The sequence below is a fragment of the Astyanax mexicanus genome, chromosome 5, assembly GCF_023375975.1.
Source record: "Astyanax mexicanus isolate ESR-SI-001 chromosome 5, AstMex3_surface, whole genome shotgun sequence".
NCBI lineage: Eukaryota > Metazoa > Chordata > Actinopteri > Characiformes > Acestrorhamphidae > Astyanax > Astyanax mexicanus.
In genome coordinates, this window is record NC_064412.1 from 10,731,985 (window position 1) to 10,752,081 (window position 20,097).

A 20,097-nucleotide genomic window follows, 5' to 3' on the forward strand; every position below is an offset into this window, starting at 1 on the left:
ATAGAAGACTAATAACTAATAAGGTCAGAGCTGATGTAAGAAAGATAATGTATTTATTTTTTTTTTTTTCACATTGAATTGAGATAAAAGTTATAAAACTATACTTTTTGTACTATATTCTTAATTTTGTTTTTAATGCAGGCATGCATTTATAGACTGGGATACATTCAGGATGACCACGCAGAAGGAGTGTTATTGGACTGGCATTTGCAAGGAAATTTAATTGCTAATAAAGCCAAAGGTCACTCGCTTTCCCTCGTAAGTGGCTTCAACCTTTGACCTTATTTTGTGGTCTAAACAAGGTGCAAAACGTGGGAGACAGGCAGGGAATGTTCAGTATTTAGAGAGGACTCTGTAAATGTAGCAGGCTGTTTTATTAGGTGGTTTATTAGATGTATTATGATTGCTGTGAGCTGTGACCATCACTATTATCACCACATTTATTCACCCTAAAAGGCAAGTGATACATAAACATACGTAAAATCCACAATACATAAAATTCAGCACAATAAATACATTGTAAATATTGTAAAATCACCTATAATTATTTGAGCCCTTCCAATGAAAAAAAAAACAATAAACAATATATCAACTTTTCATTTTTCCTTAGATGTTGTAGACTATTTTATTTCAAGTGCCTTCAAGAATTAAGAAATACATAAATAAAGCTAAATAAAGCATTTTTTTTTTATATAAAAAAAAAAAAAGGCATTGCTGACTTTTCCAAAAGGGGGAGAAAATGTCAATATATCATTATTCAGTGGAAGGGCTAAATTAATCTAAATCAGACTTATAACATTAAATTTGACTTTTAGTTTTAGTAGTTTTAATGCAGTTGAAAATTAAAATAAACCATAAAACAATTATGTCTTAAAACTGTGAAGAATGCTGCTGATGTTTGTGGTACAGTATGTGTAATGTGTAGTTAAAGCAAGTGCAACCAGTATAATGATTTAAAGTATTAAACACATCTTATATTCCTATTTTTATAACTTTATTAAATATGACTGTTCATGCTGTAAAATGTCTCTAAAAATGAGTACTTATGTCTTTTTTTATTTAATGTTGCTTAAAAGCTGACACATATTGTATATTAGAATTACATTTTTGATAAACATATTTATATATTTATTTGTGTAATTCAGACATTTGAAGTTTAACAATGCAGAATTTGTGTTGAGCTTGTGGGGCGGAGAATTTATACTATTAGCAAAATTGTGATTATTGTGAAAAGTTTAGATATAAAAAATTTTTTTAGATTTAGAAAAAAAATCCATACATTTTCAGATTTTAAAAATATTTGAATACATAAATTCAAATCTGTTTGTTTCAAAAACAGGTAAAATATCCAGTGGATAGAATTAAAGGTATGGATCTGATTTGTAATATTATATTATTTTGAAATCTACTTTTAGCAGCAATTTCACCAACTCACAAGTTCAAAACACAAAAAATGTAATGTACAGTGCCTTGCAAAATTAATCGGCCCCCTTGTACTTTTCAACCTTTTGCCACATTTCAGGCTTCAAACATGATAGAAACAAGATATGAAATTGTAATTTTTCAGTTTTTTATATCTATAAAAAAATGTTTAAAATATCCAAGAAATTTCATTCCACTTCACGATTGTGTCCCACTTATTGTTGATTCCTCACAAAAAAATTACAATTTCATATCTTCGTTTGAAGCCTGAAATGTGACAAAAGGTTGAAAAGTTTAAGGGGGCCGAATACTTTTGCAAGGCACTGTATAAATTAAATATTTGTGTTAAATATTTCATTAGTTTTATTATATTTCAAAAGCTCATTAAATGTCAGGTAGATTTAATTTAAATATACAAAAAGCAGAAAAAATATGTATTTCATGTTTTAAGCTTCATGCATTTAGCTATTTTAAAGCGTTAAATTCATCTTTGAACAAGAATTAAGTGATAATACAAATAGATAATTGATGGGTTGATGATGTGATATGGTAGGCAGATTAGATGTGTTCAGATGATCTTCAGTTCTCTTGTTTATTTTTATTCTGGAAAAAGAAACAAACGAGAAAGGGAAACGACACATTTAGAATTTTGTAAAGGCACAAGCATATTTCATTGTAAGAATAATCGTGATAAAAGTATCTCTGGACATAGCAATGTGATGATACCTCTAATAGTGAGCTGGGTAGAGGACTCATTACGTCCCAAAGAGTTCTCAGCAACGATTTTGTACTCTCCATTGTCTTTGGGCCCCACGCTCAGGATCAGTAAGGAACAGACGCCGCACGTGTTGGAGATGAAATAGTTGCTATTTGCGTTGATGCTGACGTTGTTGCGGTACCAGGTGATGCGGGGGGTTGGGTTTCCTCTCACAGCACAGCTCATGTAGCACTCGTATTTCTCTGGACTGGCGTGTGTTTTCAGTGGGACCGTGAAAGTAGGAGCAGAATCAAAGTTGCAGGTCTTGGACTCGGGAATGTTGATGGTGAACTTTTCTGCAACGAGCATTTGAACGTATTCATGGTGAATATAATGGTAACATTTCATCAGAACTGTCTGCACAGAAAATCCTGACTTAATCTTGTTGTATGCTTAACTTTATAATTTAGTTTTGTTTTTATTTCTTAAATTTTCCCCCATTTTCTATCAATTTCTGCTGCTTAGCTGTATTTCCCTTATCACTAGATATGGGAAGACTAGCGCATGCCTCCTCTGACACGTGAAGTCAGACTCCGCCTCTTTTTGAACTGCTGCTGATTTAGCATTACCAAGTAGCATCACAGCGCACTCTTAGGAAAGCGCAGCGACTCCGTTCCGATACCTCAGCTCACAGACGCAGCCTTGTGCTGATCGACATCACCCTAGGAGTGATGATAAGAAAGTGTACCATCTACCTTCCCAAAAAAAGACATGGCCAATTGTGCTCTCTCGGGGCTCCAGCAGCTGATGGCAAGCTGCATGACCGGGATTCAAAACAGTGATCTCCCAATCATACTGGCAGCGCTTTAGACTGCTTGACCACCCGGAGCCCCCTGATAATTTCGATTTAATCACTTCTGTTATAACAGTGAAACAAGTATAACATTTTAATCAGTCAACCAATATAAACTTTGAGTTCTGATGTAGGCAGAGAAATATTTTAGCAGAAATTAAGCTTGAGAAACATGTACATTTTTGCCATCATAACAAACAGAAAAAAAAACCTGTGCAAAGCAGTTTATACAAAAATGCAATTAATTAAATAATTTATAATGTAAGTTAATTATTAGAATTAGTAGAGATGGGTTAATCAAGGGTTGATACTGATAGCAGACTGTCTAATCAGTCTAATCCCCCAATCACTGTAACCAGTTGAGGCTGGGCTTGATGCTGTGTCTGATACTCACTGTACTGTATATAAGCTGAGTGATGAACTCTGAAAAGGGGTATCCATTCAATGGTTTTAAAAGTTTTTTTTTTTTTCTGTTTCCCCCAAAAGGCATGTTAGTTTTACAAATTCTACAAACACTTTTCGGGTCAAATAATAAAAAAACCCAGCCAAACTGCAGATTTAGCAGATTTTAGCATTGGTTTTATTGAAATTGTGCACCTGTGAGTGAGGTTTTATTGCCACCCAGTAGTTGAATGATGAACTTTAGCATCTTGTGACTTTGGGCAAGGCTGCTGCAATTGCATTATATGATCTGACCCGCTCTCAGAATGAAATTATCAGACTAAAGTATTGGCTAATGGCATATTGGACCGGAAAATCAGCCAATGGTATCTCTGTTAATTACATAATTGAATAATATATATATAGTAAAACAAATATAAGAGTCTAATATTGTTTATATTTTAATAACAAATAGTTGTAAGTCAGCAGTATGATTGAAAACCCCAAAGAATAAAATAAAATAAATACATTTACCTTTTTTCTTCATAATCCCCCATGTTGGGGATTCAGAAGGTTCAGAAAGCCCCATGTCATTCTTGGTGTACACCCGGAACACATACTGTCTGCCTGGCATGATGTTGACAGCTGTGAAGTTATTGTTGAACACACGGTCAGCCACGGTTTGCCAAGTCTGTTTGACTGAGTCACGTTTTGCCACCATATAGTGCAAGCGGTCATCTCTTTTCTCATCAGGTGATGGCACCCAAGATACGGTCAGTGTTCCAGGGACGTTTTCCTCCAGTTCAACTGGACCCGGAGGTTTAGGATCATCTGTGAACGTGACAGACATGTAAAATTTCAGTTACATGGATAACCTCACTGTGAACTAAGCTGAACTGATAAAATCCGTGGGAAGTATTAGTCGTGTCTTCTGTTAGGACACACATTTTTCAAGCATCCACACTAGATCTGCATGATATTGTAAAAAAAATACATATTTAAAAAAATGTATAAGCTATCGTAACCCATCATGTTTATTATGCGTTATGAATTGTGATCATAATACATTATTAGATTAGACTGCATTATGACTAAAAAAGCTGCATATAACTTATAAACACACTCTTAATAATACTCTAATTATTAGAAATGGCTAAAATAACAAAAAAGATGCAGAGCTTTCAGACCTCAAATAATGCAAAGAAAACAAAGTTCATATTCATAAAGTTTTAAGAGTTCAAAAATCAATATTTGGTGGAATAACCCTGGTTTTTAATCAGTTTTCATGCATATTGGTATGTTCTCATCCACTAGTCTTACACACTGCTTTTGGATAACTTTATGCCTTTACTCCTGGTGCAAAAATTCAAGCAGTTCAGTTTGGTTTAAATGCTTGTGATCATCCATCTTCCTCTTGATTATTTTCCAGAGGATTTCAATTTGGTAAAATTTTTAAGTGGTCCCTTTTTTTTTCTCTGAACTGTATTGTTAAATTCAAGATGTAGTACTTTAAAAAAAATAGCGGATGTAACTAATCTAAAATGGTATGGTATTAGTAATACAATATCTGTATCTATGATTTTATAAACAAATATAATAATCTGTATCTGTAGATCATCATGTAAAATGAGATCACTCTGAATTTATTTTGTATCAAGCAGCAACAAAGCTTTAAACAATGTAATTTGACATTGGACAAAATATAACAAATCCTGTGATATGAATCTTGTATGTATGTGTATATTGTGGTATCGATGAGGAAACTATACATGTACTATATTTTACAGCTCCAATCCTCACAGAGCTCTTTCATACTTTCCATACTTTACTCTTTCTAAAGGCCTTTTAAACATTTCTAAATTGTTATTCCAATCTAAACACCCTGTATTTTGGTATCTTACCTGTGATCCTGATCTCAGTGCTGAAGGTCTCTTGTCCCACCATGTTCTTGACTGTAATGGTGTAGACTCCTGAATCTGAACGCTCTGCTGATGGGATCAGGAGCTGAGACGTACCGTCTGTGTTGCTCACAGTCACACGTTTTGTTACAGGCATTCCGTCTTTCAGCCAAATTATTGTTGGTATGGGAGATGCCTGGATAAGTTGGAAATAAGTACTTTTCATTATTCGTTTTACATTTATTTATTAAGTCATAAAAGTTTGTGTAATATTTATTCCATACCTCAAAATTAATGGTAACACGGGCAGAATTTCCAGCTCTCACCACCAGAAAGCTCTTCATTTTACGATCAGTGAAATTGGGCCTTACTGTTAAATAAAAATATTTAAAAGGTTATAGGGTAATGTACATTTTTTTTTATATATATACATGAATTGCATCTTATAGTTGCTATTTTTGTATTGATTCAATATTTTATGTAAAAAAAAAACAGCATTATAAATGCAGCATTTTTTATATATTTTTTATTTTTTATTTTTTTTACAATGACTTCTACTGACTTGAATGCAACCTACAATGAACATATGCACATATACCAAATCCTGCATATTTTACCTGGTGGGGGCATGGCAATGAAATAATTGTCAAGATTCTGGGGTTCACCATCTCCTCCTTCATTTGTTGCCACCACTCTTACCCAGTACATAGCCATAGACTTAAGGCCCAGAACCGTGAAGGAGTTGGTGATGATTGCATTGGAGTTGCAGCGAGTCCATTCTGTGTTCTCCGCTGGCCTTAGTTCCACAAAATATCCTTTAGCTTCATCCTGCACCCCTTCCTCTTCCTTTGGTTTAGTCCAACTCAGAGACAAGGAAGAGTAGGAGGAGTCGGCTATCTTCAGGTCAATTACTTTACCAGGGGGTTCTGCAGAAAAAAAATAGTTTATATAGAATTAATGACACAATTACTGTGCTGTACTGATTTTATCTGCATTTTACACCATACACACAGAGGTATGCATTTTTCAATTTTCATGATTTTCCTTTATAAATCATTGGTTGTTCAGATCAGCAGTTTCGGTAACATATATCGTATAGCAGAAATTATAGGATTTACAGAAAGTGTGTAATAAATTTGGGCACCCCAACAGAAAAATTGCATCAATATTTAGTGAAATAATCAGAAATAATGCCCAGTTTTTTTTTACCACTGTACTTTGTTTTGGTTTGAAAAAATAAGAGTATATGTGTGTGTGTGTGTGTGTGTGTGTGTGTGTCGACAAAGATGCTTCAAAGATTGTAATTTAGTTTTTTTTTTTTTTTTCTCTTCCTCCATTTTCTCCCCAATTTACACGGCATTAACCCAACCCTCTCATTAAGACTCCCCCTATCACTAGTGATGCCCCACCAACACCAGGAGGGAGAAGACTAGCACATGCCTCCTCCGACACATGTGAAGTCAGACTTGCAGAGTAGCGTCACAGCGCTCTCATAGGAAAACGCAACTACTCAGTTCTGATACATCAGCTCTCCTTGTGCTGCAGACATCACCCTTTGGAGTGTTGTGGGGAAAGAACACCATCAACCTACCCAGAGAGAGCAAGGCCAATTGTGCTCTCTCAGGGCTCTGGTAGCCAATGGCAAGCTACATAAACAGGATTCAAACCGGCGATCTCCTGATCATAGTGGCAGCGCTTAGCCTGCTGGACCACTCAGAGCCCAATATTTTACTTGAAGTTAATGAAGCTATTTTTAAAGATATTAATGCTTCATTAAAATACAAGATAGAAAAAAATACAGTTGCAAGAAAAAGTATGTGAACCCTTTGGGATTACTTGGATTTCTGCATAAATTGGTCATTAAATGTGTTCTGATCTTCATCTAAGTCACAACAATACGTGTGTTTGTGTGTGTGTATTAATGACTCACTCTTAGGATCTCTGGCTGTCACAAATTCAGAGGGTGCACTTGGTTCTCCAGCACCAGAAAAGTTAATGGCCGCAACACGGAATTCATAATCGATTCCTTCAACAACATCTTTAACTCCATATTCTTTAGCTGCAGGTACAAACAAAAAATACATAATTAGTTTTAGCAAAGGACCTTGTGTCAATTCTTTACTTTTGGAAAGTAACTGCATTATGTGGCCAAAACAAGAAACATTCTAATTTGCTGTCACCCACACCTAATGCAGGTGTATATAATAAAATACAGCTGTGTTCTGAGTTGAATGGGCTGTACTAAAGAGCTTTCTGACCTGGTAGAGCTGCCCTAGTCCACAGTAAGTGTTGTGTTCTTGTGAAGTAAAAACACTGAAGAAAAACAGCGTCACAGCTGAGAAGCAGTATGCTGCACAAACTGACAGAAGAGAAGTGAAAGCATACGTTGTATCACCTGCAGTTTCTATGGAATGGGTTTTCTAAGGATGATCAGCTGCACACAAACATATAATCACCTTCTCAGTGACAGCTGATGGCTAAAGTGATGTCAAGCACAGCACTGTGGTACTCAGGAGAGCAGTGAAAATGTGTTTCTTGTAGTAGTGAATCACGCTTCACCATTTAGCACTTCAGAAGAATGAATGTAGGTTTGCGCTAAATTCTAAACAGTTATGCATGGCATGACAGAAGTCTATGAATAGATTAATTGGCCAGTTTGGTGTAGAAGTACTTGAGTCCCCCAGCCTTAGGACCATCAAACTTGTATTCTGGTTTGATGTTTGGTGACCTTGTAGTGTACCTCTATTCGTTGTTGCAAAGTTGTAAATACTTTATTTCAGTAATTCAGTTCATAATGAAACTCATATTATATAGATGTTTTACACACACAGTGATCTATTTTAGGCATTTATTATTTTAATGATGATGATGATGATGATGGTTATGGCTTACAGACGATAAGAACCCAAAAGTCAAAGTCAAAGTATCTCAGAAAATTTGAATATTATATAAGACCAATAGGTGTCCTGCTGGAAAATGAAATCCACATCTTCCTTAAAGTTGTCAGCAGAGGGAAGCATGAAGTGCTGTAAGATTGTGTGGGAAAACACTGCACTGACTTTAGACTTGATATAACACAGTGGACCAACACCAGCAGATGACCTGTCTCTCCAAACCATCACTGATCATCAGTAAATTTAGCATTTTATTTGTAAATCAAGGGAGCAGAGTCTGGAGGAAGAGTGGAGAGACACACAGTCCAAACTGCTTGAGGTCTAGCGTGAAGTTTCCACCAATCAGTGATGGTCTGGAGAGTCATGTCATCTGCTGGTGTTGATCAACTGTGTTCTATCAAGATGCAGGACTTTGCATACTGCCCACACTGCCAAATGTACCAATTGGTCTTATATAATATTTTTAATTTTCTGAGACACTGATTTTTTTGGGTTTTCCTTGGCTGTAAGCCATAATCATGAACAATAAAATAAATAAATAATTAAAATAGATTACTCTGTGTTTGATACATCTATATAATTTGAGTTTCACATTTTAAACTAAATTACTAAAATCAAATACCTTTTTTTTGATGATATTACCTATAGTTAATTCTGAAATTTCTGTCCTTTGATCTGCTATTAATCTGCAATGTTATCAGTTCTGCAGTGTATATTCCTAAAACATTCATAAGCCTTCTACAGCTATTGAACATTTTAATATTAGTAAATCCGTAAAGCCTTCAGATAAAAGGCAATCATCCAGATGATTAACCTTTGATCGGCTCCTCTGGACGGTTTACTTGGCTCCACAGGTTACTGCCCCTCTTGCGTTTCTCCAGGATGTAGCCCACAATGTTGGTTCCTCCAGTGTTGGTTGGCGCTGTCCATGTTAGATTGATGCAGTCCTTAAAGGCACTCACTACTTTGGGTGTGGAGGGTGGACCCGGATAAGCTAGAACACAATAATTCAGATTAATACAGCAGAATTGAAGCATGAAGTAGAATGTCATTAATGTATAATAAAAAAAACACAGCAAGATTGTATTACTTTGGTCCTAATTTTGAAGAACTATTTAAATAAAATAAAAGTTCTTTACAGTTAGATCCTACAATCACAGTCCTACCTTTAGTGCCAGCTTGTATATCATCCGTCTCAAACACATCACTTGTTCCTTCTGCAGTTATGGCTCTGATACGGTAGCAGTACTTCCTTCCATGATCCACATCTGTGTCTTTATAGTGAGCCTCACCAGGAATATTTCCAATCTTCTTCCAAGTGTTTCTTCCAATCTGTTGCCGCTCAAGATTATAGTGAATGACCGGAGAGCCTCCATCATCTTTTGGAGGCCTCCACTTGAAATCCAAACAAGAAGACGATGCCTCGATCACCTCCAGAGGACCAAGTGGATTGGTAGGTTTGTCTGTATTTAAGAATGGTAAAAGTGTTTAACCATGTGTTTAGTCTTGTTAATACCTTTGCTTAGTATCTTAGTCCTGTAGTACCTAATTATTTGATATATATATATATATATATATATATATATATATATATATATATATATATATATATATATATATATATTAGTGCTGCCAATGTTTAGACTGCAGGCAAACAGGATTTATATCTCATATTAGATCTTTTGAGATGACTGTGCATAAGCAAGGACGAATTAAGGATAGAAAGAGTTGCCCAGACAAATCAGACAAATTGCTTGTCTTAAATTTAAATAATTGCAAAATTGCTAAATTAGTTTGTGTCTCTGTGCTTAAGAGAATTTAACTATAATGATTTTGAAACAATGTAAATTCAGAAACATTAAGTAAGGGCCTGAATCGCATATTTGCAACAAAACGTCTGTTATGAAATATGGTAGCTTGCCTGGCAATTTGTAGGTTCCTTGAAAGTCAGGAAGCCATGGTAAACAACATCTATGGAGACAAGGTATCCATAGTGAGGGCCATTGTGATCAAGGGCCCTCTAATGGTATGCCGTTCTCTTCTCTAGGGCCCCCTGGTAGGGGCTCTTATAGCCAGGGCCCTCTAAAAATATGCCCCCCTCTTTCCTAGGACCCCTTATAGCCAGAAGTCAAAGACAGAGCAGAGCCTAATCCATTTTCATACAGGGCCCAAAAGCATGGCTAGATAGATGCATGGCCCAAAAGTCCCTAATAGTCAGAGGATCCTTAAAATGGAGGGCCCTCGTAAATAAAAATATATTGCATCATAAATGTTGATACTGGCCTAGTCAGTAATCCAGCCATGTCCATAAGTACAAGTGATCAGATCAGGTTTACGTGTCCTACATCAGAAATGTATCTGCATGGGTTGCTGTGGTTTTGTGGTAGGCATCAGTAACTAACTTTTGGTGCTCTTCTTGGACCCCATTAAGCTAATAGAACACATTTAGGGGAGTGTCTCTGCTGTTAAATATATGGTATGGTGAAACGTAATTATTATTATTTTTTTTTAAACAAAGATGTAAGGGGTATTTACTATCAATCAAAACATCTTAGTCTACAATATTCACAAATATAGGCCTTTAATGCCAGGTTCACACTACATTTGACTTTTTTTTTGAGTCACCAGTTACAGAGTGGCTGTGCTGTAATTGCGAGTCCTTCAGTCTGATTGACTGATCGGCAGCACGGGGGTAACATATGAATCGATTTTTTTTGCTGTGGGAAATCACAGACTCACCTGGCTGCTCTCAAGAAACATGTTTCATCATGAGAACACACCACAATTAAACACACGAGAACTAGCGATGCCATGCAGAGAATCTCTTTAGAGGAGAATACGCACTTAAAGTGAGTCCAAAATGAATTCATTGCGTTCATATGGAGCAACTGAGCAAAATCAGAGGTGTTTTATACTGAAATGTGTACTTATATCCTCAACACAGAGCCATATTAAATGTTTTAGTACTGCAGACATAATTTTTTATCGTTTTGAACTTCAGTTATATGCCTTTTAAACATGCTCTACCTGTAACTACAGAATCAGCTCACTAACCAGTCAGCTCACAGTAGCAGTAATGCTAATGCTTTACAGTGTAAAACCTGTTTTCTGTAGATAAACTATATACAGGCACATTTTCTTTGCGTTTTTAGCTTTTTTTCGAGCATCTTTCAGTAGATCACACTATGAAACTGTAGAGCAGAGATATTGTATTAGAATTTAGTACGGTCCAATTACAGAAAATTTAGTCTGGCCAAGGTCCGGACGGACATTATGATTCAGTATTATATTCTTTATACTGAAGAAGCCTAGTAGTTCGGTCAGTGTTTTTATGTCATCAACAACTGAAAGATAAAACAAATTACGAATACTATTCAGTATATTTCAACAATATTTATTGTTTTAAATAGGCCTGTCACAATAATTACATTATCGATTTAATAATTTAACATAGAGTCTATTCATGTGAATATGTAGGTCAAATTTGTTTTAAAATGCTATGTTTATTCTATTTTATTTTATTTATATTTAATTTAGGCCTGACTGTCATGATAATTACATGAATGACAAATCGTACAATATATGAAGAAATGTTTGCTGAACTTGGCCAGAATATTAGCTTTGTTTAAAAACAACAGTTTTATTGTATTTAATATTATTACCATTAGTATGTTTTTTTTTTTTTATATAAATGTAGTATTTTAATTTCTTTTTCTGGTGCACACCATCTGAATTAGCTTTTCTCGCTTTATCACTGTGTACTTCCCCTGCGTGTGCTCTGTGCTCCCGCATCTGCACAGATCTGATTTGCTGAGGAGAGCGTTTTTGGTGATCTTACAACACACGTGGTTGGTCTGTGAGTTTTCTGCGCTGCAAAGCATGTGTACCGTAAAGACAAGAAAAGTTCTGCATCTTCAAATAAACAAAGTCAGAATTAAATCCTTCTCAGTAGTTTATCGGTTTCGATTCGCATTGGACAACATCTGGGTCCGGACCCCGACCGCGGTCTGTCTATTAGTGACCTCTGCTGTCGAGCATCGAGTGATCTCGATTTGCCTTTTTTTTGGTAGCTGCATTGTGCACTATTAAAACAGCAATGTGCAACATAACAAAATAAATAATAAACAATACAGGAAGAGTCATGTACAAAATAATTGAAAAAATTAGAGCCTTAACAAACTGAACTCTATCCTACTATAACAGTTAAACATGAAAAATAAGACTCGGTCCCTGAGAATGACTAGTTTTTTTCTTTAACAAAGGAGGGAGGGATTGTCGATGTTGATGCTCGAGACCATGACATAATTTTGATCGATTTTGATAAAATATCGAAATCGTGACACCCCTACTAAAATCATGTCCTGTGAGCCTGACATAATGTAACTTACCTAAGACAATGAGTTGGGAAACAGCTTCAATAGTCCCAAATTCATTCTTCAGCTTGAGTTTGATCTCTCCTGTGTTTTTGCGCTGGCACTTGGTCAGACGTAAGCTGGATTCGATGGAGGACTTCTCAATCTTGATGTTCGTATCATTCAGCAGCTCCTCGCCCTCACTGAACCACTGGACCTTTATTGGTTCTCGTCCCACAAAGCTGAGTTTGAAGGAAGCATTCTGGCCAACCTTGATGATCACAGGCTCTGAGAACTTGGCTAGATCATCTGGGTCCATCCTTGGTGGATCTGTAACATAAATAAACAGTCTTTTGAGTCACTAAAATGTTTTTTTTTTAACTGTAATCTTTGACTTTGTAATCACAGATGTTTATTTATCACGCATCTTGTCGTTTTAGTCCATAATTGAATCACACTCATATTAATGTCTTAATAACTGCTCAGGCTGGATTAGTTTTACCAGGGGAGGTGCTGAGATGCAGTTCCTAATGAATCTGACAGACCGATTAAGATATGGTAGCACATAAATTATAATTAAGATATTATACTTATTAATTACACTGATCCAGAAACAAAAACTAACCTCTGGTTAATGTGATGTGGAATTAGGTCTCGGCAATATGTTGACATTTTTGTTTATCTTGATAATTACATCACAGTATGTCACAATAACAACACTTCCAGCACACTGATTAACAGCATGCTTCATTACAGAGAGTCTAATTAGTCCTGGCTAATTGGACTTTGTGAATTCCAGCGTGCAAAATGTTGAATAAAAATGTATTTAAGCTCCAATCGTTTCATAGTAGTGTTTAGATGTGCCATACATTTTTTTTTCAGATATATATAAAAAAATATATATATATGTTTATGCCATATTGTGTTGTGTAAACGTAAACTCATTCTTCTGACTACCAAAAAAAACAAGTAATTGCTTTGCCTTGAATGATATCCATACAGAATATTTAAATGTGCTTTTCTGTACCTAACTTACATTGATACTGAATATACCATCTTAAGAATATTGGTCAGAATTGAATGTTTGTGTGAGTTTACTTTTATCTGGATGCCAAATAGAGTTGGTGTCCATCATCAGGTCATGTTTTTACTAGATATGGATCACTGTTTTGTGGCTGATATTAATTAGAAGCATGGCTGAATGCCGCATTAAAATGTTTAATGGCAAATTTAATTTAATTCAGTTAAATTTTATTTATATAGCGCTTTTTACAACAAAGGTTGTCACAAAGCCGCTTTACAGGAAAAACAGGTCCACGCCTCTTATGAGCAGCACCACAGAGATGCCAATTTTATGGTGACACAGTGGCAAGGAAAAACTCCCTTTAAGAGGAAGAAACCTTGGAAGGAACCAAGACAGAGTCTTGGTAATGCATAGTCATGCAGGGCTTCTTTACTTGGCCAGTCATTCTCTCTAAATTTAAAATATACTTTACTTTTTGAAACCTTTCACATATTAAACACTTAAAACACTATCAAATTCAACAGCTATGAATTCCCATATAAAACTGCACCTGGGAGCTCACAGTGTAAACGGGCCACTCCACCAAATGGGGGCCATTTCTGTCCACAGGAAGTTGCATATATAAATGTGCACACAAAATAACTTTAAAATACATTTTTTTACTAAGCATAGTGTCTTTTACATTGACCTAATTGCAAGTGTAAGATATGTAATTAAACAAGTAATAAGTCCAAATCCCATCTTTGCTTTTTATATATATATGTCCCTGGGGTTCACTCAGTCCTGTTACTGTAACACATTACCCCATCTGAACAATCTGAAATATTCTACAAGTCACATCTACAACAGGAAGTGACATCAGTTGGTTCTTCTTAAAATCATTGGAAGATCAAAATTAAGTTCCCTCATTAGTTTTTTTGTATATTTGATCTTATCGTAACCATGACTGCGGAGCTCAATCTCAACACTCTGTCCTGTTACCTAAATTAATTCTTAGATGTTATTTCTTTATTTTTAAAATACGAATTTTGGAAAAATCACTAGAATGTGCTCATTGTCCTGCTATTAGCATAGTCGACATTAAGATATTTTTCATGTTTTTGCTATTTTTTTTTATTACTTACATTCCTGTTACTCAAAACATAAAAAGTAACAGAAATGAGTGCCAGTAACAGGAGTGAGTTCCAGTGACAGGAGTGTTTTTTTTTGTCATAAATATCAATTAATTGAACATGCAGTCAACCATTTCTTTAAAATAAAGACTTTTTTTCTTGAGAGAAAATCGAAAGAAATTAGTGGACTTGCTTTTAAACATGTTTTTCAAATGAGTTTTGTAACCATCTCCAGGTTTGAAACTTTGTAAAAAAAAAAATACGTAAAACTGCCTGAGTACATGTTTTGAATAGTTAAATACATGTGTTATTGGATTCAGATTTGAAGAGTGACAGCAAGCAAATACCACCATTTGGTGAAATGGCCCAAACGCAACTGAAACACAGAATTATTCCTAGCCAAATGTGTAATAATGGCATACCTGTCAAGTTTTGGACTTAAAAATAAGGGATTTTTTCCGCCGCCCCAACAGCCCAAACGAGGGGGAAAAAATAATATATATATATATATATATATATATATATATATATATATATATATTTTTTTTTTTATTTATTTATATATATATATATTTTTATTTATTTAATAGATTTAAAATTGAAATTGAAGGGTGCACAAATTTACAAAAAGGACATGGATCAGATATATTCCATAAGTAAATAATAGTCCTAAGGGGCCTACACAATTAATAATCTTTCATTAATACTTCTTTCTATCGTTCAGTCCACTCCTGATCAGTTCAGTTAATTTCAGCCCTCTCCACATTTTCTCTCTCTCCAGCTCAACCATCTCTTCTACCCCTTCTAAATAATACATTACATTACATTAAAATACATTACCACAATACTTGAGATTTAAACAAATTCTAACAAACCCTAAAACTAGCCCTGAACTAATAGAGTTTGGAAATGATAGTTATTGGCTGATCAGGCACATCAGGGCAGGGCATTATATATATATATATATATGTAGATTTTTCTCAAACCCTGAATATCTATCTAGCTAATTCTAAAGTTAAGCTAACTGAGTCACAAGCTGTATTTTATTAAACACACAGTGGGTTTAATTTATGTTTAGATTCAGAGAAGAGTCTTTTTAACCAGCTATCAGAAACAATCTCATCACAGTTTACATGGTTAGTTACCTTTCTTTTAGAAAAATCTCCGTATATCCAGATTAGTTTTAACGACAGCTGCTCCGACTAGCTGCCTGAACTCACAGCGAGGGGAGGGGCGGGGCTTCCCGCACACTAAACTGCGCTCCGCAAAACCAGCTAGCTGATTGGCTTTTTCTCCTGAAAGGCGGGACTTTCTCCTTGAACCGGCACCACGATTGGTTAAGAGACACACAGCGGTATGTGCATTGTCGCCTGTGGCCTATATATTTTTTTATTTAGTATAATACGGGAAATTTACGGGAAAATACTAATACGGGAGGACGGCGGGAAAGAGGAGTAAAATACGGTAGTTTCCCGGCCAAAACGGGAGACTTGACAGGTATGAATAATGGTAATAATGTCAAGTGTACTATTACATTCAGTTTTATTATCGTTCTCTAAACTTACATTCAGTTTAGGCCCTGACTTAACAACAACAATAATAATAATAATAATAATTAATAATAATAATAATAATAATAATAATAATAATAATAATAACCACTTATAATAAACCAGAATCACTGATAATTTGTCAAATAAACATAAAAAAATGGTATTATAATCTGGAATTATAATCATTTTTTTGGGAGGTTAAATTGCAGGGATCATATTGACCCAGAGAATAAAGGGTGTTACTAAATTGAAGGATAGCGGGAGGGATAAAACAACAGATATCAGTAATACAGTACAGTACTTCCATAGGTTAAATTAATGCAGCTCAGGTTAGATCACAGATTATTTTACCTTCAATCAGATGTATTACCTTCCACAGTAAGCATGGCTTCTGATTTACGCCCATCTGCTTCAAAGCGATACTTTCCATTGTCTTCTTCCTTACAATTATTAATCACCAGTTTGTGGACAGCCCCATCCTTGATAATCTTCAGGTCATCTGTGGATGTTATCTGTGTGGACATTGAAGTGATTACTGTTAAACCACTATGGCTATTTTTAGCATATCTCATGCTGCATCTCTTACTGCATCTATTATCTATATTATAAACCTTGTTTAACCGAAGAATATGATGGAGTTTTTTTTTTTCCATTCAAGATAATAATTGAACTAACCGGGTGTTTTAGAGTAAGGTTTCTCAACTCTGGTCCTGAATGGCCACTACCTTGCACAGTTTAGTGTTTTTTTTCATGCTCCCAAACACCTGTTACAACCGTTACCAGCCCATTATTGAGGTAAATTGGGCGCGTTAAAGTATGAAATCAACCAAAACGTGCAGGACAATGTGCCTCCTGGACAAGGTTTGGGAACCACTTTTTACAGAAAAGAAGAATGATTACAGTTTCTTTTGTGTTCTCATCCCTTAAGAGAGCACTTACCTCTTGTCCGTCTTTGTACCACACTCCTTCACAGTCGGCTTTACTTAGCTTGCACATCATCTCAGCTGACTGACCCATAATGGCTCTGATATCTTGTAACCCGCTGGTGAAGTAAACTCCTGGGTCTGGATGAGTGATGGACACCCGTTATCTGAAAGGTTGATCTACTAAAGGTTTTCTCAACATATGAATTACAGTAAGCCTGTGCAATATTGTGTAAGTTATTCTGTAATAATTAGGGGTGTAACGGTACAGAAAATTAATTGTACCTCAGTATAAACTCCATGGAACAGTGCGGTTTTGGTACGGGCATTCTGTATAGCCTCACCTTTATTAACTTTATAATAACAATGAATCTTCATTATATTCATGTTTTGTTTTTGGGCTGGAATGTTGTAATTGGGCTCGAGCTCTTTAATTAAATGCTTGAAACCAGGGTCCTCTCCTACTGTCATCAATCAACAGCAAAACTTTAACTGCTTAAACTACAAATATTTTTTACTAAGCATATTATTGTGAGGGGACAGTAATAATAGTGTAGTGTGGATTATTCGGTCTGGCAGACTAGATCATTTTGTACTGCATTATAGTATCTCAGAGAGAGAGAAAGACAGACAGAAAGACAGACAGACAGAGATGGTGCGAGTGAAAGAAAGAGACAGAGATACGGCTCAAAGTGAAAGAGCAAGACAGAGAGACAGACAGACTGCGTAAGCGAAAGAGGGAGACAGATGTTGCGAGCAAAAGAGAGAGACAGACAGACAGATGGCGTGAGCAATTGAGAGACAGAGAGAGACAGACAGACAGACAGACAGCACGAGCGAAAGAGAGAGAGACAGAGAGAGCAAGAGAGTGAAAGAAAGAGAGACAGTACGAGTGCCTAACCCTGCGTTCACACTGGAAAGCGACAGGCCACTATTAGTTTCCTATGGCAGCACAGCGATGGTTGTGGATCTGTGTTTCTGTGTCTTTTCAGCACAGGTTAAGTCAGTAATAAATTGCTAATAGCAACAGTGCTACAGCTACACTTTCCGGGTTACGTTCTATACCGTATATTCTGCGCGCATTTGCGAGAACCAAATCGTGACCCCTGTATCGTGACTGTTTGTAAAGAACACACGTAGCGTTACACCCCTATTAATTATCCAAAGCTGTACTAGGTCATATGCCTCATTTCATTTTACACACATCACTTGTACTTACAGTGATTAAGTCAAAACAATACATTTTTATTTCCCTATTTGGATCCAGTTTTAATGTTGTGTTTTATTACAACTCAATAGTTTTTGTCACAAATTTGCTGAGGACCTACCGATGACAGTGTCAGGCACCAACGGCCCTGTCCTCACTCTCTTTTTCGTCTCTTCCACTTCCTCACTGGCCGGCTCCTCAACCACATCCTCTTCCTCTACTTCCTCTACTTCTTCCTCTACTTCTACTTCCACTTCCTCTGGCTCTGGCTCTTCTACCACACCTTCAGCAGTTACTTCAGGCTTGGGCTTAGGTTTAGGTTTAGGCTTAGGCTGGGCCTTAGGCTTGGCTTTGGCTTTAGGTTTGGGCTCAGCTGGAGCCCCAGGCTCTGTGGCAGGAACTGGCATGGGCTCTTCAGCCTGTTCCTGTTTAATGGTCTCCATCCTCTCCTCTCTCGCCTTCTGCAGCTTGGATTGTTGCTCAGCCGCAATCTTTGCCACGTCGACGCCACTCCCTCCTGCCTGGGTTGTTTTGCGTGCTGCTTTCTTTCCACGGTTGTTTGGATCATTGTCAGCTGTTCCAAGGGCAGGAAACACAAAGGCGTGTTAAAATGCTGGTCAGTGAATAGAAGAGTGAATGCATAGCAGGACTGGAACCCCTCAGGTCTATAATGCACTCAGGGTCAAATAGTCTTTGGAAGCCTTGGGATGATAATGGATAATTTAAATTTGCTTTCAACAAGGGCTAAAGCTGCTTTTGTCTGCATTATTTAAAAATAACCATGAATAAGCAAAAGCTTATTAACACCTAAATCCATTCATAAATTTCATTAAAAAAAAACTGGACTCATCACTAAAGATGACCCGCTGCCATTCCACATATCTCCGGGTGGAGACAACCAACAAATCCATTTTTGGAAGCACTCTTGACATCCCAACAACATTACATTATAAAAAGGTTCTGCAATCATTGGCCCTACCTTTTCTGAACCCGTGATCCGGTGCACTATTCCAACAAGACAGAATGCTCATCTGCAAAAAGCTGCCATTTCAAAAGCCTTCCCTGAAGACACCATTTCTATCCCATGACTAGCTAACTGCTTTGCCAGACCCATCCTAGATTGAAAATGTCTGGGATGCTATTTGACACATTATCAACACTCTCCTCTCCACCCCTAAAGCAAAATCAGCAGGAATATTCGAGCTGCATGGGATGGAGTATCACAGGACATTATTAGGAACGTCTACAACTCCATGCTGAGGCATGGGCTAAACACTAAATCTGGATGTGTAGCTCAATACCGTCGCTGTCCAATGAAAAACAAGTATCTCCATTTTTGTCGATTTTTAGTTTACTACATAATTTGAACATGCAAACTGTCCCTTACACTGTGCCAAAATTTCTTGATGAATGGACCAATAGAAACTCTTTAAAACTACCTGAATTTTTTTTTCTCTCTTCTGTAAAGTTACTGTTTTGGAGATACTTGTTTTTCATTGGACAGCGACAATATATATTGCCCATATCAGTCTAAACTATCTATATATTTTTTTATTTCTTATGGTTTATGGTAACATTTATGTTCCACCCCAATATTTTTTTTATCTAGTTTGCACTTGCAGTTAGTGACCAAAAATTTCATCTTGTGTAGAAGCAGATAATTACTTAGTAAAACCAACTTTTGTAGTGATTAGCTTTAGTTTTAATTGCATTCATCCAGCTATGTTTGGCACATTGAATCTACAGCTAGGCATTTTGACAAAAAAAAAAAAAAAAAAAAA

At 36.1% G+C, this 20,097-nt stretch overlaps 1 protein-coding gene across 1 annotated transcript in view; it reads right to left on the bottom strand.

Annotated features, from left to right (window-relative positions):
• Positions 1–370: 370 nt before the first annotated feature.
• Positions 371–20,097, bottom strand: part of LOC103039209 (immunoglobulin-like and fibronectin type III domain-containing protein 1) — a 30,387-nt gene continuing 10,660 nt past the window's right edge. Inside the window, exons 13-25 of the mRNA XM_022675667.2 lie at positions 18,438–18,890; positions 17,126–17,250; positions 16,557–16,698; positions 12,534–12,827; positions 9,312–9,608; positions 8,960–9,139; positions 7,182–7,310; positions 5,869–6,177; positions 5,536–5,621; positions 5,255–5,447; positions 3,888–4,184; positions 2,149–2,475; positions 371–2,025 (exon numbers count right to left, since the gene is read on the bottom strand). Coding sequence (XP_022531388.2) covers positions 2,021–2,025; positions 2,149–2,475; positions 3,888–4,184; positions 5,255–5,447; positions 5,536–5,621; positions 5,869–6,177; positions 7,182–7,310; positions 8,960–9,139; positions 9,312–9,608; positions 12,534–12,827; positions 16,557–16,698; positions 17,126–17,250; positions 18,438–18,890 — 2,837 coding nt within the window. The 3' untranslated portion in view covers positions 371–2,020. The remainder of the gene's footprint in view (positions 2,026–2,148; positions 2,476–3,887; positions 4,185–5,254; positions 5,448–5,535; positions 5,622–5,868; positions 6,178–7,181; positions 7,311–8,959; positions 9,140–9,311; positions 9,609–12,533; positions 12,828–16,556; positions 16,699–17,125; positions 17,251–18,437; positions 18,891–20,097) is intronic.